Source organism: Lissotriton helveticus, chromosome 2_2 (assembly GCF_964261635.1).
Source record: "Lissotriton helveticus chromosome 2_2, aLisHel1.1, whole genome shotgun sequence".
Classification (NCBI taxonomy): Eukaryota; Metazoa; Chordata; class Amphibia; order Caudata; family Salamandridae; genus Lissotriton; species Lissotriton helveticus.
This window is the reverse complement of record NC_136060.1, coordinates 371922799-371948389: the sequence shown is the minus strand read 5'-3', so window position 1 is coordinate 371948389 and position 25591 is coordinate 371922799. Positions and strand designations below refer to the sequence as shown.

Sequence of the window (25591 nt, the reverse complement as noted above, 5' to 3'; positions counted from 1 at the left end):
GAGAGTAGAGGAACTTATGAAGGTATTTGAATTGAATGAGGCAAAATCCATTAGATATGACAAACAGCCTAGGTGGCATTTTAACCTCAGTCCACTCATCATCATCAGGGGCTCCCTGATCTGCTGCCCACCTCGCCGCACTAAAGTATATAAAATCTTGATGGATGGAATGGCTGAATTAATCTCAGCTACAGGTAATTACTCGGTCTGCATCCCAGTCCATCAATATTTTGCACACTATGCCACCTCAGTTTGTACCCAGCCATATGCAAATTGATCTTGACCCTCCTCCAATGGGAATAGTCTAGCCTGAATGGCATTGGACTAACCTCTGGGCATACCCGTCCCATTTGGGGTGACACACTAAAGTATATAAAAATGTGATGGATGTAATGATTGAATCTGCTCTATGAGCTACTGTAGGCGACCAAATGGCATTTTCCTTCAATTTATTACACTTCTTTCTTCTTATTAAATTCTGTTCAGAGTTTCCCGAGCGAAAGGTATGCCATCTATAAATACTGAAAATATTTAATTCAATTTCTAGTTGTGGAATTCCCTAAGATGTGCTTGCTTTTCCTCCGGTATTTTGAAAAAAAAATTTCTTTCACTTTTTTATTTTTAAACCAATCTATATAAAGATATTTTAGTGGAACGTGAATGGCATGGAGGAAAAATTAAAGCTGGGAGTGGGAGTACATCACGCAAATTGCCCCGGATATTATCTTTCTGCAAGAGACACAACTGATGGGTACGGAGTGCAGATTTCTAGGGCCAGTGCAAGTCCCTTGGACATGCAGGATTCATCCTGGTGGTGATACTGGTCAAAAAGACACCCCCCTCCCTTTTTAAGATCACTTGGGAGGGGCTCAACCGAAGTGGCACAATTCTGCACGGTACTCAATTGTCACATGGCTACACTCTTGTTAATGTGTGTGCCCTCGCCTACAGAAAGCTACAGTGAACAAAATAGCCCCGATATCACTGACTTCAGTGACACCATGGACATGGCATGGACAGTTCTAGGACTGTGGTGGTCGGTGCTGGATGCCACAGTGCTGGATGCTGATGGACCTCTGGTGACTGACACTCAACCGAGCCTACTTCAAAATAGATTACTTGTTCTCACTTGTGGTTGAGACTCTGGCGGTTTGGGAGGCAATATATTTAACGCATGGTATTACTGATCACTCACCACTGCTGATCGCTGTAGTTGATCCTAGGCGGCCGGAAGCAGACAATGGAGACATAATGGCTGGGAGCTCCAGGACACAGAGATGATGAAACAACTTTGGGTTGACATGACATTGTACTTTGGGGAGAATAGGGACTTGGCTGATTTCCCTACAGTAGTGTGAGAAGGCTCTAAGAGGCAGTCCTGCACAAGACATACTGCAAACCCTGATCGCGCGTAAAAAATGGGCACAGGTCAAAAAATGTTTGGCCCACGAACAACGAGTCCTAACCCTGAAGCAGAAGGGGACCGCACAGCAGGAGGCACATGGTCTTTGAAGACTGAAAACCATCTGGGCGGAGTACTTGGACAATCTTGAGTGGAGATGAGTATGAGATGCTTGAAAAAAATCTACAGATTGAGGATCTGACAGTTGTTTTGGTGTCTATGCAAAGCAGGACGATCCCGGGATCCTACATGCTCCTAGTGAAGTTATTCAAGAGACTTGCAACACCTGCTTTGGATGTTTGAAGACACCAATATTCAGGGGCAGTTTGCTGTGGTATGCTCCAACACAGTTGTTTATAAAGAGGGTTAACCAAGAGCCGAGTGTGAGTCATACTGTCCAATCTCGCTTTTAAATATTGAGACCATATTATTGGCTGTTATGCTGGCTCACTGACTCAACAAAGTGATATCTTTGCTAATTCACTATAATCAGACTGGGTTATTCCCCACAGGTTTACCCAACCGAGACGTAGGTGCCTCCACAATTGGTTTGAAGCAGTGAAAGACATGAGGCCCCCTTCGCTGTGGTGTCTACCAATGCTGGGAAAGCATTTGACTCGATGCATTGGCCCTACCTTGTCATGGTTTGGAGATGCTTAGGTTGCGAATTTCTATTCTGTGAGTGGGTGGCACTCCTATACACGAAGTCCACGGCTTCTAACCAGGTCAACGGGATGACACCTGAGACATTGTTTTGTGAATAGAACCACTGGCCTGCTGGGTCAAGGTGGAAAGGGAGCTCGATGGTAGTGGTGTACTGGCAGGATGAGGTTATGTTATGTTATGTTAATTATATTTATAGAGCGCAAGATTACCCGCGGGTGTCCTGACTCTAGTAGCTCAACTCCACTGAGATCAAGGTTGCAAGAACGGATTAGCTGAGGTAAAGATACAATGTCCCTCTATGCTGATGATGTCCTTCTTTATGCAACAGACCGTGGGGCAATGTTGAGCCCTCTCTTGACGATCTTTGAGGACTTTGAAGACTACTCAGGTTATAGAGTGAATTGGAGCATGTCGGTGCTCTACAGGCTTGGTAACTGGGAACAGGGGGTGGATGTCCCAGCTTCTTGTATGGTGGCCACAGACAGTTTAAAATACCTGGGCATATTTGTCCCAACGTACCCGGAACAATTTCAGGACAAGAACCTGGCACGCTCATTAAGGGGCTTGCAGAGTGACGTCGCTGATGCTCTTCGGGAGAGCAGCCATTTTTAAAATGATAATACTGCCGGAATTCCACTATGTAATGCAAAATAATTCCTTTCTGATCCCAAAAACCTTTTTTCACCAGACTTGACAGTGAGGAGTGCTTTTTGCTGTGAAACGAGGTTGCACCACGAATAGCCCTATAAGCTCTCTATAGATCAGTCTACAATGGAAGATAGCCTTCCCACGGGCATTTATTGGGCTTCAGAACTTTTGACTATATATGAATGGCTACACCACCCATGAAAGGACCCAGTGGCCAGGCTGGACAGATGCAATATGGTTGAACCTACCTGGCAACACTTTATGACTTGAAAAGTCGATCGAACATTGTAATTCCCCGCACAAACAGTCTTGACCGCTTGGAACTGGGCAAAGACCTATCAAAGGGCAGGATCACTATGGAAATACCACTATGGGTGGAAGTCATGTTGAGAGAGGTATCCAGGTTACAGGAATTTGCCCCCTGGGATCTGATAGGCATCTCCTGAATCAAGAATGTAGTAGAAGCTGGAGCACGTAGGTCTTTCAAGTCACTTCAAGAAGGATAAGTGCCCTGGAATACACAATTCTATAAATACACACAACTTAGACACGCTCTACACACCGAGGCCATAGATTAGGAGAACATACCCGATTCAGCCCCCGTAGAGAGACACTTACTGGGAGACATTTTGAGCACCCTATTGTAGGAAAGTGTTTTTTTCTGTTGCAGTACCCACGCCCCCACTTTTTTGCCTTACTCTGATGCAACTTTGACTGAATGTGCGCTGGGTTCGTGCTAACTAGGGTCCCATTCCTGGGTTCTTTCCCTAAACTGTATCTTTGTTCCCACAATTGGCACACCTCTGACCTATATCTAAGTCCCTGGTAAAAGGTACGAGTGCTATCAAGGGCATTGTGACCAGAGAGGGTCTCTAAGGGCTGCATCATGTATTATGCCACTCTAATAGACCCCTCACCAAACACAAGGACATTGCCACTGCAGCCTCTGTGTTTTGGTGCATATAAAAGTGAAGAGTCGACCTGCCACATATACCTGTGTGCAAGGCCTACCAGCACTCTAAGAGGCATGGACAAGTCAATTATGCCATAGCTACAAAATCTCCAAATTCCAGATGCTCTGTGCACACGGAGCACACAAACACAAATTAGTAATATTTCATTAGCTAATAATTTTGCCTGTGCTGTAGACAGGCTCAATCTCACAAGTAAAAATGTCAAGGGAGGGAATAAAGGCAACACAGATCACAAAGGCTCACCGATACAACTGAGAGGGAGAGATAATTGTAAAGACCATTCAAATGCAGCATAGCACTGGCTGGGAAGAGACAGAAAGAAGTTTTTTTGTTCTTTGGAGCCAGAGCGGTACCTAGGCCCCCTTTGCCAAAAACCAAAATCACCGCAAAATAACATCATTGTTGCTAGTGGGCTACTTAGAGGAACCATAGGCCCCACAGAACACGCCCAAGACAGCCTCCCAGATCTATGTATTTTCCACTTCGCAGTTCCAGAAGCCCCCAGTCACATGACAAGTCTCTCTACCTTCAGTGTGGGATGCGGCACACCACAAGAGATGCATGATTATGCCTACACGTGACTCCAAGAAAGAGTCATTTTTAAAACTTTGCTCTTGGAACGTTAACAGCCTCAGTAGTAAGGAAGGGGAGACCGACTTCATCACCTTCTTTCAATACTTCGACATTCTATTACTATAGGAAACCTGGGCCATGTCTCCAATGCCAATTACAGGCGTTAAAGAGTACCATCAACAAGCAATAAAAAACAAAAAATCGGGCAGAGCCTCTGGCGGACTATCAATATTCACCGCATCCCACCTACGGTGGCAACAATAACTGATTGATTTAGGCCAAACATGGGTTCAATGTGTCAAACTCTGTGTCGCAAGAATCAAAAACACCAAGCAAATTTTATAAAGATACATTTCTAATCTGCAATGTGCACATTCATCCCTCCCAGAAGCATAAAGCAGATAAAAGTCTTTAATATCTTCACTAAAATCACTGGAATTCACTTTTCCCCAAGCCAGCATCATATTGTCAGGAGACTTTAACATGTGTTTACTCCAAACTGGTAAGAATCGTGCCGTTCAATTTCTCAACCAAGCTGAAAACAGCATACCCCCAATAACTGCCATTTATTCCAGAACAGACCGACAAGGGAAAACCTGCATTGCAGCCCTACAACATAGGCATGCTCACTATCAAGGCCGTCTTTCCCCAAGAAAAATTACCGAAGCCTCAAACCATACCAATTCTATTCTACACTACACTCTTGTAGATTTAGAGCTGTTTCAATCGATCACGAGCTATGAAATAAATACGAGACTGGAGAGCAACCATTTCCCCCAGCTTTTCGAGCTCTCCAACCATCCACCAAGAGCCCCACAAAGCAGTGACCTAATGGGCTCACCCTTTGCATATAATCTGAAAAGGCTCACCTGGAATGGAATGGAAGTATCCACATTAATGGATTTCTTAATTATGCTAACTACTCATTTGCCCGATAACCAACCATGGACCTCCTGGCAAAGATGGGAGTCCATGATAACGACACTCATCTCCAATTTCTTTCCCAATCGTTCACACCACCCCAATAGTTCAAGCAAAGGAGCATCTTGGTTCACCAAATCGCTGTTTTGGGAAAAAAGAAAACTAAATAAGGAGATTAGAAAACTCCGAAATAGAGACTCAATGCACATTCCAGACACGAAACAACAAATTAACATCTTAAGGTGCCTGTACAAAAAGGTAATCTGGTCAGCAAATAAAACACACCAATCAAACTCCTGCACATGAGTAAAACAAACAGCAGCAAACAGTTTTGGGTAGAAATTAACATTGCTGCCAATGACTGCTTCTGCCATCACAACACCGATGTCGCCGAGGCAGACTGGACAGCACACTTGGAAACAATCAATGCACAAGGGCCAATCCCTGAAAACTACCAAGGTCCAATTACATCGACATTCACGCCTCTCGAAAATCAGCAGGAGGGACAATGATTGAATGAAATCCAAGTACTGAAAGTCCTAAAAAGATTTAAAGTAGACAGGGCCCAGTCCCAAACGGCCTCCCAAAGGCATTATTCAAGCTCGATCAATTCTTCTGGCCTCGTATCTAACCCCATTCTTTAACCATGCGTTTACGACCAACTGCATATCCATATCATGGAGCGACAATATCCTCCATTCAATCTAAAGAGCATGCAGCAGATCAAACCCTGCAAACTACCAACTGATCCTGCTTATTGATGTTGAAGACAAACTGTACGCCTTCAACATTCTTCTTGACCTGGAGGCTTGGACCACTGCTAGCAATATCATTCCAACTAAACAAACTGGTTTTAGACCAGACAAAAGTACAATGAGCAACCTTTTGACCCTGAGCCTCCTCGTAGAAAAAGCCTTTTACAAGACCACCAAATTATACACCTGCGTTGTCGACCTAAAAGCGGCTTTTGACATGATCCTGAGAGAGCGCTTATGGTCAAAGATGGTCAAATAGGTCGCTCCACCAAAGCTCCTCGGGCCCTTTGTCAACTTATACTCAGAAACATGGGTTCCAGTCAAACTAGGCAAAGGCGACAGAACAACATGGAAGATACCCATGCATACAGGCCTAAAGCAAGTATGTGTGCTTGCCCCCAGCTTATTTAACATCTTTACGACAGACCTAGACGCATGGTTAGCGGAAGTTCAAAGCGATCTGCCCGAGCTAGCAAAACCCCAGTGAGGTGCTTACAATACACCTAGCGGGGTGGTTCTGGATTCTAAACTAAAATTCAAAGACCACCTTGTTCAAAGATGGGACCAGGTGAATAAATTGTGCTTTGCATTCAACAAACGAAGAAAGCTGGATTGCCCATCCCACTTCCATATATTACAAGTAATCGCAGCAAAGTTTCTTCCCACACTTACCTTAGGCTCAGAACTCTTAAAGGGAAAGGACGGGTTCACTTTGAACCAACAGCAGTCCAACCTGTTTAAATGCATTTTTCACCTTCCGCAATCCCCTTCACAGACTCAGGTTCAATTGGAATTTGGGTTATTCCACCAATCTACGGTTTGGAGGGCCGCACTCATTAAACTGTGCTAGAGATTGAGAGTGGCACAAACAGACTCACTGGCTGCACACTGTTGGAAAAAAAAAAAACAGCCCTCAACCAAAAATGACTGGCCAACGGTTCTCCAGCATGCGCTAACCACCCTCAACCTGAATGAAGCATGGGCCTAAACACGAGCTTTTCTGGAATTTCTGCATTCCATAAAATTGCCAATAAAGCAGCCAAACTACAAGCCTGGTCACTCGATAAAGCCGAGATGGCACAGAAGAAACATGGGTTGATGGTTCTGCAATCCGCAGCCCCGCTTCATAAGCCACATATCACAGTCAACACAGTATTTTCTCCTCCTCATCTGTTTGGGAGCGTTTACATCAAAAGACCAGGTTCCACTTTGGAAACAAACCTGGTCGAATCACAACTTTCGGTTATGCGGTAGCTCCGAAGACACTGTATTAAATGTTCTGTGCATCTGCCCTGCTGTCAGCCCACTGAAAAGGAAACTATTACTACCAGCTTCCGGTCTCTACCGATAAGATCTTGCCGACCCACTGCAATGACACTTCTGTAGTAGGGGATCTCTGTGTATAGTCATAATCTAGTGAATAGTCCCGCTCATGTGCGGGGACCCCGGAGCCATCAAAAATAATCTCTTAAGCTGTCTTCTTAGCAGTAGTGCATAGACACTTAAGAGAAAATTAAAGACAGATAATGCAGCCTATACATGTAAGGCTACACTGTCCAGTACTTCAACTAGAAATGCAAAGGATATTCCACCAATGTCACATTTAAACCTGTCTGCCAGGTTTCACCATGGAAAACACTTCCCCCCTTCACCAAATCCTTGGAATGATAGAGAGGAAGGACAGGACAGACAAGCTCCCATAGGCTGCCATTATGTGGCTTAAAAAGGGATACCGTGCCTTTAAGGAAACTTTCCAGAACTCTCCTGGTATCCCAGAATGCACAGCAACTCCCTCCACTTTCAGTTCTTTTTTCCGGCTCCTGCTAGCAGGACCCTGGAGCATTGAGCTCTTGCTTTTTTGGGAATTTTTCTACTAATTGTGCACTTTTAAAGTGTTAGAGTGTGTTCACTCGACGTGTTTTGCCTCTTCTCATCTTTGTTGGAGTTTCTCTGGTGTTTTGGACTGCTCTTTTATCAAATATGCCTGCCTTATTTGATAAATGTCCTGAGTGCTCCAGGAAAAAGGCATAATCGGATCCTCACAGGGTTTGCATCCTGTGCCTGCCTGCTTCTCATGTTCCTGAGGAGTGTGATATCTGTCTGCAGTTCCCTAAAAGGACCCTGAAGGACAGGGAGAAGACCAGGCTCCAAGGTTTGGAACAGAGAAGGCAGCAAGGACAAGGTGGGTCTGGGCATGAAGGGGCTCCTTCCTCTGCCCGTGCACCGGCCTCTGGGGGGCTCCCCAGTAAAGAAAAGGCCAGAAAACGCCACCGGTCTCTGTCGACGTCGATAGCCTCGACGTCGGCATTGAAAGGGATGGCCATAGTCTGTTCCCCGTCTCCCCAGGGCTCCTGGTCGAAGCGCCGTCGACGTTCGGCGTCGAGGGGACTGACGTCGAGACCTCCGACGAGGTAGACGTCGAGGACTGATTCGTCGTCGAGCCATCATCGACGTCGAGAGAGGTCAAGACGCCGGCGCTCGCCGTCGAGGCGACACCGCCGGTCACCGTCGACACGTAAGTCAGCGACGTCGAGACGAAGATCAGCGTCGTGACGGAGGGCGTCGACGCCGAGAAGATCGCCGTCGTCGAGGAGACGTCGACGTCGAGGCATCGACCATCGACGTCGAGGCGACGACTATCGACGCCGAGCAGACGCTCGTCGACGTCAAGGAGACGCTCGTCGACGTCGAGGAGGAAGCCTAGACGTTCAAGGACCAGGACGGAGTCCTCGGCGTCAGCGAGTACACGTTCGCGACGGCGCCGTCGCTCTTCCACGAGGGGTAGGGCCTCAAGATCGCCACCCTCTGGTCCTAAGAAGAAGAAAAGGAGAGTGGGACAGTCTCCGGGCTCGGAGTACTCTCAGGTTTACTCACCCGCTAAACCGAGGTCGCCTACACCTCCTCCTTTGCCCGTGGGAACCCGACTCCTCCTCCACTACCTCAACCTCCTACTCCACCACCTCCGGTTCCTCCTCACCGTCCTCCACCGGCCCCGCCAAGGTCGGCCTCGTTGCCTCATTTGCTGGCGCCGCCTACGGGGCCTCCGCAACCTAGGCTCCAGGTTCGGCCTCCACAGCACCCTCCTTTCCGCCCACGGAACGAGGAGGTTGAGGTCTCGCTCAAGAGGGAGAGATAGGTCCAGGAGTCGCCGTCGCTCGTCCACGAGGTTCAGACGGCGCCGTAGGAGGGACAGGTCTAGATCCAGACAGACTCCCCTCGGACGAGGATGTCTCCGATCGACGACATTGTCTCCTTCCAGGAGGTTTTACTGCGAGGAGCGGCCAAGCTGGGCATCACACTCACGGTGCCTGCGCCCCTGACGTCCGTCATCTTGGAAACACTGCACAAGAAGCAGTTGTCTCACCCATTGTTGCCGTTGGTGCCAGGGTTGGTGGAACCCGCCATGGAGCTCTTCCTCACCCCTGCGGTTACAAAGTCAGCGCCCTCAAGGCTACAAAAGAAGTATCGGGCCCCCGACTCGGACCCAGCGTTTCTGCGCTTGGACCCTGCGCCAGACTCAGTGATTGTGACAGCGGCGAGGAAACAACACGGCACCACCCCGTGATTGACAGTGCCTCCTGACAAGGAGAGCCGCTGGATGGATTCGGCGGGCAGGAAGGTCTGCGGGACGGCCGCCACGTCTATGAAGGCCGCTAGTGCCTCAGCCTTGTTGGGACATTATGATCGGTCCCTATGGGAGTCCCTCACACAGTTAGTGGAACTCCTTCCCCGGGAGAACAGGGAGGATTTCCAAGAGATCATGAATGAAGGACTCATGGTTTCCAACCAAGTGATCGGCGCTGCTGCGGATTCCTCCCTCCTGGCAGCCCACGGCTACTGTCCTGGGGTCAAACTGAGGCGCCACGCCTAACTGCGTCTGACGTCCTTCAAGCCCGAGGCGCATCAGAGGGTTGCCAATCTACCCTTCTCTGGCGAGACCCTTTTTGGGAAACACGCGGACGAGGAGATCGCCCGCATGAAGGCGGAGGCTGAGACCTTGACGGCTGTCGGGTTGGAAAAGCCAAAGGAACAGAAGAAGACCTTCTGCTCGTTCCAGAGAAGGTACGGGGTGCAAGGTAGAGGGCTAGGTCGACAGGCTGGGCAGCAACAACAGCCGCAGCAGCAACAATTCCAACGACGCCCGTTCCAAAAGCGCCAGAGTGGCCGCGGTGGTCAGCAGTCTTCATCCGCGACCAAAGGCCCGGCTGGGTCTAGGCCCTGAGGTGCTTCTTCCCCCTCTTCCGTTACCCGCTCCGGTGGGGGGAAGCATCCAACATTACTTGGCAGAGTGGAGAAACATTACTCAAGACAAGTGGGTGCTGAATATTGTTTGCAATGGAGACAGTCTTCGGTTCACCAGTCCGCCTCCGGCAATTCCACCGGTTGCCTCGCAGTTCCAGCTACCCGAGCTCCAGGCAGAGGCCGACACCCTGTTAAGAAAAAGGGCGTTAGAAGACTTCCCTCTGTCTCAAAGGGGAAAGGGCCTTTACTATCGCTTCTTCCTGGTGAGGAAAAAAGACAAGAACGAGTTCAGGCCCATTCTGGATTTGCGGCAAGCAAACAAGTGGATACGCAGGGAAAAGTTTTGCATGCTGTCTTTGCACCAGATTTACCCTCTGCTGCAAAGGGGAGACTGGCTTTGCGCGATAGATCTGCAAGATGCGTACTAACATGTGCCCATTGCACGGAAACACCGGAAGTTCCTGCAGTTCCTCGTCTGCACGAATCAGTACACCGTACTACCGTTTGGACTGAAGTCTGCACCCAGGCCGTTTTCGAAGTGCATGGCTGTGGTGGCAGCGCACCTGTGAAAGAACAATGTGTTTGTCTGCTGGACGACTGGGTGATCAAGGCCTCCACCTTCCAGGAAGCACAACTGCACTTCAACAGAACGGCTGTCCTGCTGAACCAGCTGGGGTTGCACATAAATATGTCCAAGTCTGTTCCGACCCCGGTCCAGTGCCTGCAGTACTTGGGAGCCTCCTTCAATACGCTGTCAGCAAGCGTGTCTCCTTCGGAGGAGAGACGCTTATCACTCCTTCGGAAGGATCAGGCTCTCATAGCTGCTCCATCTACAACAGTGAGGACGGTGTCTTCTCTACTGGGTTCGATGGCCTCTTGTATCTTCCTCACCCCACATGCGCGCCTGCACATGAGACCGTTGCAGGAATGCTTGGAGGATCAATGGGACCAGAGGAAAGGGTGCTGGGACAACAGGATCCAGTTGTCTTGTCATGACCAACAGTCCCTGAGATGGTGGTGCTCGGCAGAGAATCTACTCAGAGGGGTTCCTTTCCACAAGGATATCCCGACTCAGACTATCGTGATGGATGCGTCGCTCCAGGGCTGGGGAGCGCATTCGGAACATTTACAAATCCAGGGAACGTGGTCTCCAGCAGAGTCCACGTATCACATCAATTACCTGGAACTCAGAGCGGTTCACTTGGCATTGAAGGCCTTTCATCCGTCCTTCCAGACCAACTCCTTGCTTGTACAGACGGACAATACGACCACGATGTATTATCTCAACAAGCAGGGGGGCTCAAGATCGCGCACACTGTCACAGGAAGCGCAGGCGATCTGGCACTGGCTGTTAGCCAGAGGACTGACGATAACGGCGACTCATCTGCCAGGTGTGCAGAATGTTCAGGCGGACGCCCTCAGCAGACTGCTTCAGGAAAACCACAAGTGGGTCATAAACGACGAGGTGCTCGTCGACGTCTTCGTCATGTGGGGCACTTCAGACGTGGATCTGTTCGCCACCGCCGAAAACAGCAAATGCCACGACTTCGCCTCGAGGTATTATCAGCCGGGCACTCTGGGGAACGCGTTATGGATCAGCTGGTCGAACAGCTTTCTGTATGCTTTTCCACCCATTCTCCTGATTCCGGCGGTGCTCTTCAAGCTGGCCCATTCCCGGGCGCGGATGATCCTCATTGCTCCGGAATGGCCCAGGCAGTGGTGGTTCACGGACCTGCTTCATCGGTTGATCCTACCTCATCGGCGGCTGCCGTGTCGGCCGGACCTTCTCACGAAGTTCGGGGGGCAGATGGTGCACCCCAACCTCTCGTCGTTGAGTTTGGCGGCATGGCTCCTGAGATAGTGCAATATGCCACTTGAATCTTCCTGAGGATTGCATGGACATATTGAAGGAGGCTAAGAGGCCATCTACTAGGACCTCTTATGCTTTCAAATGGAAGAGATTCTGCATCTGGTGCATGTCTAAGAACTATGATCCTACGACCTGCAAGGAAGATGTCATCCTTCCATACCTTCTGCATTTAGCTCAGTCTGGCTTTAATTTCCATTACATTCGATTTCATCTAGATGCATTGACTGCTTACAGAAAATGCCCTTCGCAGACGTCCTTCTTCCAGATTCCTGTGATTAAGGATTTTTTGGAAGGGTTGAAGAAGGTGTTCCCTCCTGTTCGGCTTCCTTCGCCTGCATGGGAACTGAATGTGGTGCTGTCCAGGCTGATGAAGGAACCTTTTGAGCCTATTCACAAGGCTTCACTGCAGCACCTGTCTTGAAGGCGGCGTTCCTCGTGGCTATTACATCGGCCCGCAGGGTGAGTGAGATTCAGGCATTGTGTTGCCAGGAACCTTGTACTGTATTTCATGCTGCTAAGGTTGTTATGCGTACTCACCCTAAGTTCCTTCCCAAGGTGATTTCTGATTTTCATGTTAATCAGGTTATAACTTTACCGACTTTTTTGCAGAATCCTTCCACTCCAGCGGAAAGGTCTCTTCATTCCCTGGATGTCAGAAGGGTGTTGAAATTCTATCTGGATAAAACCAAAGACATTCACAGGTCCGACCAATTGTTTGTCAACTATGGGTCCGTTAGGGCTGGTCTGGCTACTTTGAAACAGTCCATCTCTAGGTGGATTGTGTCTTGTATCCAGCTCTGTTATCAGAAAGCGAATAAGACCTTAGGGGGTAAGCTTAAGGATCATTCCACCAGGGGCAAAGCGGCTACAACAGCTTTGCTTCGTAACGTTCCCATTGCAGAGATCTGCAAGGCTGCCAATTGGAAGTCGGTTCATACCTTTACTAAGCATTACTGTCTGGACTCTGATGCCAGGGCAGATGATCAGGTTGGGCAGGCTTCATTGAGAAATCTGTTTGCACAGTAGTGGTGTTGCCTTATTTTTCTCCACCGCCAGGTTGTTTTTTGGATGGGCTTGCCATTCTATTCACTAGATTATGACTATACACAGAGATCCTCTACTACAGAAGGAGTAGTTTCTTACCTGTAACTCCAGTTCTGTAGGAGGGGTATCTCTGTTATAGTCATAAGCGCCTGCCCTCCTCCCCGGTGGAGAAAAGGATAAAATGATGAATGCTACAGGTCTAGCTATATACACCTCCAAAAAGAACTGAAAGTGGAGGGAGTTGCTGTGCATTCTGGGATACCAGGAGAGTTCTGGAAAGTTTCCCTAAAGGCACTGTATCCCTTTGTAAGCCACATAATGGCAGCCTTTGGGGGATTGTCTGTCCTGTCCTTCCTCTCTATCATTCCAAGGATTTGGTGAAGGGGGAAGTGTTTTCCATGGTGAAACCTGGCAGACAGGTTTAAATGTGATATTGTTGGAATATCCTTTGCATTTCTAGTTGAAGTACTGGACAGTGTAGCCTTGCATGTATAGGCTGCATTATCTGTCTTTAATTTTCTCTTAAGTGTCTATGCACGGATGTATGACGTTACAGCGCACACTTTTACAACGCATACCTTTACAACGCATTTTTTACAACGCAACATCCTTTACAACGCATGCCATTACAACGAAATTTTAAAAACTACATTTACAACGCATTCCATTACAACGCATACTACCTTTACAACGCATACCATTACAACGCATTACATTACATTGCATGGTTGGTAAGTATTGGATAGTGTAGGGGTAAACTGTACTATTCTAACTCCAGGGGGTGCAACAGTAGGGTAAGTGTTGGATAGTGTAGGGGTAAAAATTACTATTCTAACTCCAGGGGGTGCAACAGTAGGGTAAGTGTTGGATGGTAATGTTATGCGTTGTAATGGTATGCGTTGTAATGACTGAGTTGTAATGACATGCGTTGTAGTGGTGTGCGTTGTAGTGTCATGTGTTGTAATGAAAGCTTTGTAAATGCATGCGTTGTAATGTATGTTGCGTTGTAAAAGTTTTGTTGTAATGATAGTGCGTTGTAAAAGTTGCGTTGTAAAGGTTGTTTCCCCTATGCACTACTGCTAAGAAGACAGCTTAATAGATTATTTTTTATTGCTCCGGGGTCCCCGCACATGAGCGGGACTATTCACTAGATTATGACTATAACAGAGATACCCCTACTACAGAACTGGAGTTACAGGTAAGAAACTACTCCTTTTGAACAGTCAGTCAGTCGCCTCAGCTCTCCTGTGGGTCAACAAGGTTCCCCCAAAAAGTTAACAAACAGCTACAAATGCAGCAGGGGAGAGTGTGAGGACCGAGAGGTAGCTCGGTGCATGGAAGGAAATCTTAAGTTACCATCCCACAGTCTTCCAGCCAATCAACAATAGCATTATATTTTAGTAATAATTGGGAGTGTTTTTATAACTGAACCGTTACGTATTTTTAAGTGCACATTGTGTGAACCGATTTGGTGTCATATCCGATGCAGAGTTGCCGGGTAGCCTTTCCTAGTCTCAGGGAACCATCCATACTGAGCTTGGCTCAACAGCGAGGGCACCTCGGCAAGCTGAGCCACTAAGCGATCCCACTCTATGTGGATTTTCTTACATTCTGCGAGATAGCTTCAATGTTATGAATGTTATGTTACCCAGAGAGTTCTGTGTGCCCTTCAATAGGGGTTAATGTTTATTAAGCCACTTTGGAGGTAAGCCGCTGCCTGAAACATGGCAGATGCTCACCACACTTTCAGCTGCCGTAGCGGTGGCTGTGACCACACAGCTCACCACTGGGCTATCGCGGTGGTGATCTCTAGATATAATGGATGATACGTCTGAGTGTCAGATGTAATGTCCTCTTCCACCCTTACGGGTGACGGGCCGCCCACCAATCTTTAGTTTAGGCCCTTAGACTGTAGCCATTAGGCAACCACTAGCATTCTACTTAGAAAGTCAATAAGAAAGACAGATAGGTGTCTTTTTATTTTTTGATACCTGACATGTATTAAAAACAAATATTTCCAGTCAAAGTGCGAATTAAAATATTTGCTTATCGATATAAATATTTACTACCTAATCCTACTGTTCTCCCATTAACAAAGATATATTGGTGCGGTTTGAATATGATCTACTTGCTGAACCAACCTTGACAACGTTCTTTTGAATGGAGCAGACCTTTAAGCTGAAACATGAGCAATGCCATGGCAGGATGTGAAACCTTAACCTGTAGACTGAGCGGTTTAAACCGTAAGTGTTAGGCCATAACCACCCTTTCTTTTTTGGAATGCGGGTTGGGATGCAGCCACCAGCCTTCAAATTATTAACATGCTCGATCCATTACCGTTACAGTGACAGACAACCGACTTTTGTCCGAAATAACAGGGGGAGGCGGGCGGTCACGTAGATGTTCAGAAGTTGTATTTTTGCAAAAAAGCTTGTTTTGCTTTGTTAAACACATTCTGTGTGTAGACGTGAGGGATTTTTTTAATCTGTTCCCTGCAAGGTAGAGGTACCAATGAGCCAGGGTTACATATAGAGCTTTCATGTTTCGGTGACTTTTCAAAATCAGAATGGTGCTTAAACAAAGGACAATGGAAAATCATGGCAGACTGATTGGGGACTGTTATTATCTAAAGCAACTGTCATGCTTGGAGAATAAATATATAGAGAGAAGTACACCTGCCTGAAACTAGGCTCCAAATGCATGAAATCTGAATTTCATAGGAATCATGTCATATCTGTGAATGAAATCGCCTGTTTCAAAGACTGCATTTTGTGCAATAAAAGTACCCAAATGTGTATTAAATGTGTATGTGTATATATTTCCCCCAGGCATTGTCGTGGCATTTTGTACATAAGAGTATACCATTAAGTGTGGATCTGCAAGATGTCCTTGATTGCTGCTGCCTCACTTTACAACAGCCTCATCTTTGGAATTTGTTGGCCTCGGCTGAGTATATAACACAAGCCTGTTCCTTAATTGCTTGCATCCGATTTATCATTGAAGCAGGTGAGTGTTATATACTATTCATCGTATTTCGTCAAATACATAGTGATTCTTTTTGGAAAAGTCCAGCATTAGCTAACACAGAAGGACAGTGGAAGCAATATTTAGGTGTTCAGCTATTTATAAGAAGCAAACCGGACTGGACACATTTCCTGTTGATCCGATAATGTCTTTTGTCCTTTCATGAAAAAAGATCATGCTAATGCAGCTGTGATGACCCTAAAGGTATTTCAAGGTTAACAGCTTGGTTATTTGGCAATTTAACAGCCCTTTTTATGGCTTGACAGAGAGTGCAGCCATCGCCAGACAATTATGTGAGCTTCACCAGAGAGGGGCTTTGGCTCCGTCCACATGTTGAGAGAAAGGAGTACATGTTTTGAATGGGTAGAAGTTGTGCGTTTCACACAAAAAAGTGCTTGCCCTCCACACAGCTATGATCATTTTGTTTATTTATCCAGCTGCCTGAGGTTGAAGTTTCAGGGGGACACACATGACATTGTAATGCTGTAAATGTGTCTTAGATAACTAGATAAATTATGATATTTTGCTCCGGCATAAGGAGAGTGCAGTCATTAACCTACATAGATGTTTAGCTGTGACTTGACAGTGCAACTGTCATCTGATCTTTTAACCTACACATTACCATACAACATTCCTTCAAAGCCACACATAATTGGCATTGCCGGTGCTTTTTTTAATATGGGATTCACATTTGCAATACTTCTTTTGTCTATTAAGTTTATTTCTTCATTCTCATTATTGCAGTTAGTTATGCTCTGTCCATTAGTATTATTAGAGCCAGTTTATAAAATAAGACTAGATGTTAAATATGCTAATGTTTGTGAGGCTGATCCTAAAGGGTATTTAAGCACTTTTACATTTTCTTTATCAGGTGTTTTTATGAGTGAGACCAGCCCTATTGTATTTGTATTTATGTAAAATAGTTTCTAAACTCTCAAAGCTGGTTGATAAGCCGTTAGCAGTAGCTGGGTCATCGGTTAAACAATGTGCTACTTGTAAAGCATAAAATTAATTTACTGATTTTAGTGTTACATGTTTTGTTGGCAATTAAACTATAGTAGCTCACTTGACAAAGCGTGCCTGTATTTGTTAGGTATAGCAACATGTTTGCTCGTGATGTTGTAAGTAATTTATCACCACAATATAGCAGCCTTTCACTCACAGTGACTACATAACTGAACTTTTTTCCCAAAATTAGGATGGTTTTGACAATTTGAATAAATATGAACCATTAAGTATTATTGCAAATTCCTCAGCGATTGTTTGGTTTGGGCACACCAATTTATTGTTCAAATAATTTGAATTTAATTAGTTGCACAGGGTGATCTGTGGGCATATAAGCATGTTCCCTTATAGTTACGTGTTACATATTTTTTAAAATTACCATTAGTACCCATAACATTCAGTTCATCAATGTTTAAGGCTCTCTTCCTCCTTGCAGGGACTATGGAGTTATGAATGTGCTAACCTTTGCAAAACAAAAGCATGCTGTTTGTTGGATAATGTCATTTAGGCTTCTTCAAGCCCTATAACCCAATGCCTTCCCATTGACCTCTCCTAATAGGGAGTCAAAAAAGATGGAGGAATTTGCAAAGAGGGTGTTTTCTTTGGCCAGTCTGGTCTTCAGGTCGGGTAACATATCATGCCTCCTGAAGAGATATTCTCATGCATTATGGGCCGAAGATTCGGACGTCCTGCCGGTGGTCCCTGAGGAACTTTGTCAGATCTTGCCATGATTGGTCTCTGATGGTCAGTATGCTGCAGAATTCTCAGTCAAGTCGGGCCTGAACTTAACTGACTGTCAAGGAAGAGCAGTCATCACCAGTGTAGTGCTTATGCGCTATTCAGTCCTCGGGCTTCTCCACTGATGTCAAACTTTCACTTCTGCACATGCCCTTTGACGACAGTAGTCCGTTTAGGGTGAAAGCTGAGTCTACCCTCGGGGGGCGCTAGGTGGCGCACTGGTGAATGGACGCCTCTCTGTAAGGCTCCCACATCCTGGCGACCGTTATCCTGTAATTGATCCTATTATTGGCGTCTGATCGGGCTGAAACTGCCCTCGCCTGTTCAGGTGCACCAGCAGAGACTCCGATGCAAGTTTGAGGCGGATTGATTGCTGTATGCCGCCGGCGAAGCCGTTTTAGTGCGCAGCGGGGATTGCAGCCGGAGACATCAGCGCGTCCAGACGGCCTGCCTGTCAACGCGAGGTCGGGGCTTCAAGGGCGCCACTTAGGCCCGGCAGGTCGCGAAAACACCGGAGGACTGCGGGAGCTCGGCGGAGGAGGACGACGGACCCGGATTCCCCCTCCTGGACACACGCTGCCCGCAGTGCAGGTACTGTCCTGTCCCTCCCGCTCCCTAACTGCGGCTGCACGCTCCACATCTGCTTTTGCTGACCCGATACGACCAGTCTCTGCGGGGCGAGGTTCCCGCCCTGCCGCCCCCCCCGCCACGACTACCAGCCGGTTCTAGGAGGGTGCCCTACCTTCATCAGACCCTCTAACACCCCGACTCTCATAGCCCCTGAAGCGGGGCTACCCTTACTGGCAATCTGCATTGAGCTTCCGTGGCCTCTCCCTGAGGTACCGCCACCGACAGCCATATCCACCGCACCGGCCGAGGCGCTTCACCCTGATCCTGCGAGTGGGCGCTGGGTGCGGGGGCCATTGACTGGGGTCTGGGACTGAGCAATCCTGCTGTGCCATAACCTTCCCGCCCTGACATTGTGTGGGAAGTGAACGTACCTCACTGACTGCTCGAGAGGTGCTGGACTTTGTGGTCTGCAACGGCTGTGTCTGGGATACGCTTGGTCACGACAAACTGCGGCGGTGTACAGACCCACGCTCCTTGAATAACTGGGCCCGCGCCTCTCAACCTCTGCTTCTTGTCCTCGACTAGCCCGTACTCCTGCATCCCACCCGCCTGTCCTACGTTGGCTGGTTCTGTTGAGTGTCGCGTGGAGGGACGACTGCGCTGTTGTACTCCCAGTGACTTGCCGAGGTCTGCGCCACGGTGGGGTGTTGTGCCCGGATACAGTGTCAGCTGCCTACTTGCGCCTACGGCTTGTGGCTTCCTATCCCCCACCGCATCCGTAAGTACAGCCACGTGTCGGAGTGAAGCTGGTAGGTGCGAGCTCCACGGCCTGCTCTGCTGGACAGTGGGATTACATAGCCGGTGCGGATCTTGCTTTATTCCGGCTCTCGGATTCCTTCACCTGTCTTTGCTGGGCCGCTGGGATGGGTCGGTCTGATGCACGGCAACCAAAGATTACGTTTGAGGCAGCAAAGAAATCGAATCGCACCAGCCCGGACTCCCAGAAAAAAATGGAGACTAACGACTCCTCTGGTACTCAGGCATCCACCTCTGCGGATACTCAAGAGCTCCTTCGCGAAATGCGCCAGGGATTCGCGTCCATTGCGGACAAGGTGGACAGGATGTCTTCCCGTATGGATGCGGTGGTCCACAAATTGGAGGTCCATGAGGGGAGGTTGACGGAAGTGGAACAACGGGTGTCGGATGTTGAGGATACCTCAGGACAACATACCACACGACTGGCTCGAATGGATGCCTTATTACGTACCATAGCGGCTAAGAATGAAGATTTAGAAGCTAGAAGCCGGCGTAATAACATACGTATCGTTGGAATTCCGGAGTCCACCAATGTGGGTAGGACGGAGGAATATGTGGAGCGCCTGTTGCGGACTGCGGTGGGATCGGAAGCATTCTCCCCCCAGTTCATAGTGGAGAGGGCACATAGATCCCTGGGACCGGTGCCCAAGCCGGGCATGAAACCGCGACCTATCATAGCTCGTCTTTTAAACTACAGGGACAGAGATGCGGCTTTACGAGCAGCTCGCTCCTCCAACAAACTAGTGTGTGATGGCAACGAGTTCACAATCTATCCCGATTTCACTCCCATGGTGCAGGAAGAACGGCGCAAATTTCTGGACGTTAAAGCGAAACTTCGGGCCCTGCAAATCGACTACGCATTACTCTATCCGGCTAGGCTTCGGATCACTTATCAAGCACGCCAGAAGATTTTCACGAACCCACAACTGGTGGAGGACTTCATTAAACAAGTGAAACGTTCAATGCACCAGCGTAGGGAGGAGGCGGAGGATCCTGCTAGCGGAGACGACCGACTCGAAGATGATGAACATTGACCCTGCTGCGACTCTACCATCGGATGTTGCAGTGGTTCCTGTCTGTGAGTACCGATATGAAGTACACAAAGAGATGGGGGCTATGGATGTGGCCTGTCCGTCTTCCACTTCATGATTACTTGGGCGAGGGCTGAGGCCTGGGACACGCTGAGACTGAACTGAGTCGCCAGGTACCCCCTCTCTCCTGGCAGCTGAGCTTGGTCTGCCATGGGCGGCTGAGGGAGAAGAGGGGTTGTTGTGTTGCCACCTAGAATGGTCCCTAACGGGTATTACCCATGCTGTTACTGTTATTGTGGCAGGGATTGTTATTGTCCCTGGTTGTTGAGGGAGGTGGGGAGGGTTGGGGGGGGAGCTAGCACTGGCGAGTTGGGGCTGCCTCTGTGGGAGGAGGGGGGGGCTTGGGGGACTGTTTGGTTGATGAATGACCTGTGTGAAGTTCTGATACACAAGCAAGGTACCGTGGTATTGTATCTGGAGGGAGTGCGTTGGGTTGGAGCTGTTTATGCAAAGCGCTTGGGAGGTATACACTGCATTATTTTACAGCACAGTCAGTTCAATCACTATTGGTGCGAAGCCTGATACTCGATGTAATTTTCTATCTTGGAATGTACGGGGACTGAAAGATGCACGTAAACGTAGGCATTTGTTAGCATATTGGGACAGACACGATGTGCAGGTGATTATGCTACAGGAGACTCATATCCCCCCGTCAGCTGCCTCTACGTTTGGTGCGAGATGGGCGGGAGTGCGAGTTTTCTCAAATTTCTCCTCCTATGCTAGAGGCACTGCCATTCTAATTCATCGAAACCTCCCATTCATACTACAAGGGCAACAAACTGATAAAGAGGGTAGATATGTCATTGTATGGGGAAGGTTGGGCGGGGAGACTGTTACCATTGCCAACTGTTATGCTCCCAATGTTGATGACCCGCATTTCTTCACCCGCCTATGGGGAGGTATAGTGGATATTGGTTCCAGATATCTAATCTGGGGCGGAGATCTTAATGTGGCCTTACACCCGAGAGTGGACAGAGCTGATGGATGCTCCACATACCATACTAAGGCGAGGGACTCCCTTGAGGGGATAGTTGAGGAGGGGGGATTGGTTGATAGCTGGAGGCACTTACATCCTGACTTGCTGGAAGGCACACACTTTACGTCCTACACGGGCACGTGGGCTAGACTAGACTACATCTTCGTGTCCCAGAATTTGGCCCCAAATATTCTCACTACTCGACATTTGCCCAGAACACAATCCGACCATTGCCCTGTCTTCCTATCGTTAGATCTGCCTGGATTCCACAAACCACGTCCGCCCTGGCGACTACATCCGAATATCCTCATTGACACTGTCTTCCGCGAAGAACTCCGAGTCGACATAGTAGATTTCTTCCCCCGAAATAAGGACACGGTGGACAGTGTGGAAACGGTGTGGGAGGCATTCAAGGTCACGGTGCGGGGGTGGTGTATAGCTAAAAGCTCGGGGGTGCTCAAGGATATCCAACGTACGCTAGGCAGACTGGAAGATGAGCTGAGAGCTTTGGAAACTCGCATGGTGCAGGGGCTAGATGGGGAGGCACACAGCGCGTTCAGAACTAAATTATCAGAGTACGAAGCGGAAGCGCAGAGAGAGGTACATTTCAGAGGGAAACACTGGCGAGCCCGCGCTTATAATGAGGGAGGGAGACCAGGAAAAGCGTTGGCCATGGCGGTCAGAATGGCTCGAGGTTCAAACGCTATCTTAGAACTGACGGCGGCGGATGGGGTGGTACACAAGGACAACGATGGTATACTCCACACACTCCGGACACACTACGAACAGTTGTATACCTCGCGAACCGCTGGGGAGTTTGACCTGGACGGCTATCTGGGGGATATAGCGCTCTGCTGGCTTAGCGACGTCCATAGACAATTTCTGGGGGCACCACTTGAGCTGGATGAGGTGCGAGATGCCATAATGTCCCTGAGCAACGGGAAAGCGCCGGGTCATGATGGTCTCCCCGCGGAGTTTTATAAATGCTACGTGGAGATTATGGCTCCGGTGCTCCGTGAGGTCTTTAATGATGCGATGGAAGTGGGGGTGCTCCCGAGATCTATGCGAGAAGTCATAATAACGTCTTTACTTAAACCCGGGAAGAATGCCACACAGTGTGACTCGTATCGTCCACTTTCGTTGCTGAACTGCGACGCCAAAATTCTGGCGAAGGTCCTTGCGACCAGACTTTCCTTACTAATGACCACGATCATTTTACCTGACCAGTCCGGCTTTGTCCCCACGAGATCCACGTCGCATAACCTCCGCACAGTATTTTCCCTCATTCAAACTGTACATCCGGAGATTCCCCTAGCCGGGGTGTTTTTGGACGCCTCGAAGGCATTCGATTCCGTGGAATGGGGATTCCTCTTCGCAGTCTTGCGAAAGATGGGGTTCCCCCCCATCTTTGTGGCCTGGGTGCGATTGCTCTATACCTCTCCAACGGCGAGAGTGCTTGCAAATGGTCAACTTACTGCTGAATTCGCGATCACGAGGGGGACCCGGCAGGGGTGCCCCCTTTCCCCTTTACTGTTTGCGGTGGCAATTGAGCCGCTGGCTTGTCGAATTCGGCAGCTCCACAAACCCAGCGCCTTCAATTGCTTTCAGCGCCAACTCTCCATCTCGCTCTATGCCGATGATGTTACGCTTTACGTTAAAGACCCCCAGGCTAATCTTAATCCACTACTGCGGGAGTTTGTTACCTTTGGCTGCCTTTCGGGTGTCTCTATTAATTGGAACAAGTCACAGCTCTTCCCGCTGACACCAGCGGTTGCCGAGTTCCCGCTAGATTACCCGCTCGAGTGGTGCTCTTCGGAACTACGCTATCTAGGGATACAGATATCGAGAGACAAAGGGGATACCTTGAGAATGAACTACGGGGTGGCCATCACAAAACTGACAGATTCAGTGACACGATGGATCAAATTGCCCTTGTCCATGGCGGCGAGAATCTCCCTGGTAAAAATTGTGGTACTGCCGCGCTTCTTATATCTATTCCTTAATATTCCCTATCATCCAGGCGCGTTTTTTTTTAAAACTTTGCGCTCTGAACTTATCCGATTGGTGTGGGGGGGACGGCAGGCCCGGCTCCGCTGGGCGGTAATGACACAACCCTATAGGGCGGGGGGCTTCGATGTCCCGGACTTCGAAATTTACTATTTAAGTGCCCAAGCACACTACTTGTATCATTGGTTGCGCCCAACTGCTTTCATGCCGCAGGTGGCAGCGGAGGACTGGATAGCGCATCCACTGCCATTGGCTGGAGTGGTGCACGCCCCCGCAGCTGCCCTGGAGATGCATTCCAACACGGTGTCTTGCACGATAGGGGCTTGGCACGACATTGGGAAGCGACTGCAAACACCGTTACTCTATGCGACCCATATGCCGCTATCCTACCACCCACGGATGACTCTCCTGCAGGAGGTAGGATTCCAACGAATGTGCAGGAGGCTGAAGGTGGGGGTGTGGGGTGATCTATTCCGTGATGGGAAGTTCCGCTCTCGAGATGACTTTTTCGGAGATAGCGCACATAACCCTCTGGAACTTTTCTATTACCTACGGCTTCGGGAAGGCTTGAGAGCCTTATTGCCGGATTTTCCTCATGAACCCCCTAGTCTAGCTCCGCTCACAGTAGTGTTGAATAGCTCTGATGGTGCACACCTGGTTTCGAAACTATATAAGTGTATCCGAGAGGAACTACCGGTAGTGACTAGTGTGGCTAGAGCACACTGGGCAGAAGATTTTGGTAGTGATATTACGGATGCACAATGGGATTACTGCTGTGATTTGTCAGGGGAGGTGATGTCCAGCTGCCGCTTTAAAGTCATCCATTACAAATTCCTCCATAGGCTGTACTACACTCCAGCTCGGAAGTTTCGATTCGGGCTTGCTGCCTCCGACAGATGTGAGCGATGTGGGCGGGAGGGAGCGGACTTCTTCCATTTATCGTGGACCTGCCCGCAAGTACAGGACTACTGGGCGCGGGTCTGTGAGGGTCTATCCCGCATGATAGATGTTACGCTGACCCCAGATCCACTGTTGTTCCTCCTAGGCTATACTGCACAGGTAGCACGATCCGTTAGGAAATTCACTAATGTTGCACTACTGCTGGCACGCAGACACTTGGCATGTAGATGGGGCCGGGGCCGTGCTCCTAAGTTCAAGGTTTGGATGACCGATATGCTATACTGTCAGGAACAGTACGGGGTTTTTTCGGAACTGCTACCTCTGCACTCGAGACCTGCGGACATCTGGGGCCCCCTACAGACTTACCTTCTCAATACAACCTCGCATGGGATGGAAGACACTGACAATGCCGGCACTACACAAGCACAGGTTATATAGCCGGCAGGCTCTCATTCATCACTTCCTGACTCGTGCTGGGAGGGGTATATTGGAGGGTTGTGGCAAGGTTAGAGATGTATCCATTCTGATGCTTCCTTCCCAAGGTCTATGTATTATTTGACTGATGGACATCCTATGTAATTGTACTGCGTGCTTATCATCGCTGTTTTCTTTTCAGGCTCTATCTAACGCCAATGCATAGCCTTGTTATCCCTAGCTATCCTGCCTTGACACCTTCTTGAATTTCCCTTCCTGATGGAACTGCTACGTTGCTTCCACTTGGTATAGTGCCCCTGTCCCCTTGCACAACGTGGTGCTACTATGGACTCCTGATTCTGTTACGCCATGTCATGCCTTCGATGACTGTACACTTCCCTTAATCGCTTCCCTGCACATGTGATTTGATATGTATGTATAGCTTCCCTTGTATATTACTGATGGTCGACCCTGACTGCACTCCCTAGATCTGGAACGTTACTGCCTCTGATTGTGATACTACCAGTGTATCGCTGCCGGCCTTGCATGGTTGTAGGCACACTGCTGTGTATGACTGCTTGAATGTTAATAAAAGTTTATAATCCAAAAAAAAAAAAAAAAAAAAAAGCTGAGTCTACCCTTGAAAGGTTCTAGGACAGTAAGGCCACTGCCTGCTGTTGTGGCTTAGCTCCTCCAGCAGCATCACCCTTTTTGAGGTTTTGGAAAAGACTACATGCAGTGGCACAAACAACATTTACCTCAGTAGCAACAAACTTCCCAGTACTTTAGAGAGTCAGGATGGGGTTCAAGTTGACAGCGTTAAGGCCACCGAGGCAGCATGCTACCCAGACCGCTCATCCGCACCAAAACCCATTTAATTTTACCTTTGCGACCCACGATCGCCCGTTTGGTGGCAGGATTCCCTTTTCCCTCCCCAGATGGAGGAGCACCACCT

General features: G+C 48.5%; 1 protein-coding gene across 2 annotated transcripts in view; it reads left to right on the top strand.

Moving 5' to 3' along the window:
- The window catches only part of HTT (huntingtin), a 1924961-nt gene that overhangs the window by 1433711 nt on the left and 465659 nt on the right, over positions 1–25591 (top strand). For both annotated transcript variants that reach the window (XM_078678546.1, XM_078678545.1), the window contains one exon: positions 15924–16101. In XM_078678546.1, coding sequence (XP_078534672.1) covers positions 15924–16101 — 178 coding nt within the window. The remainder of the gene's footprint in view (positions 1–15923; positions 16102–25591) is intronic.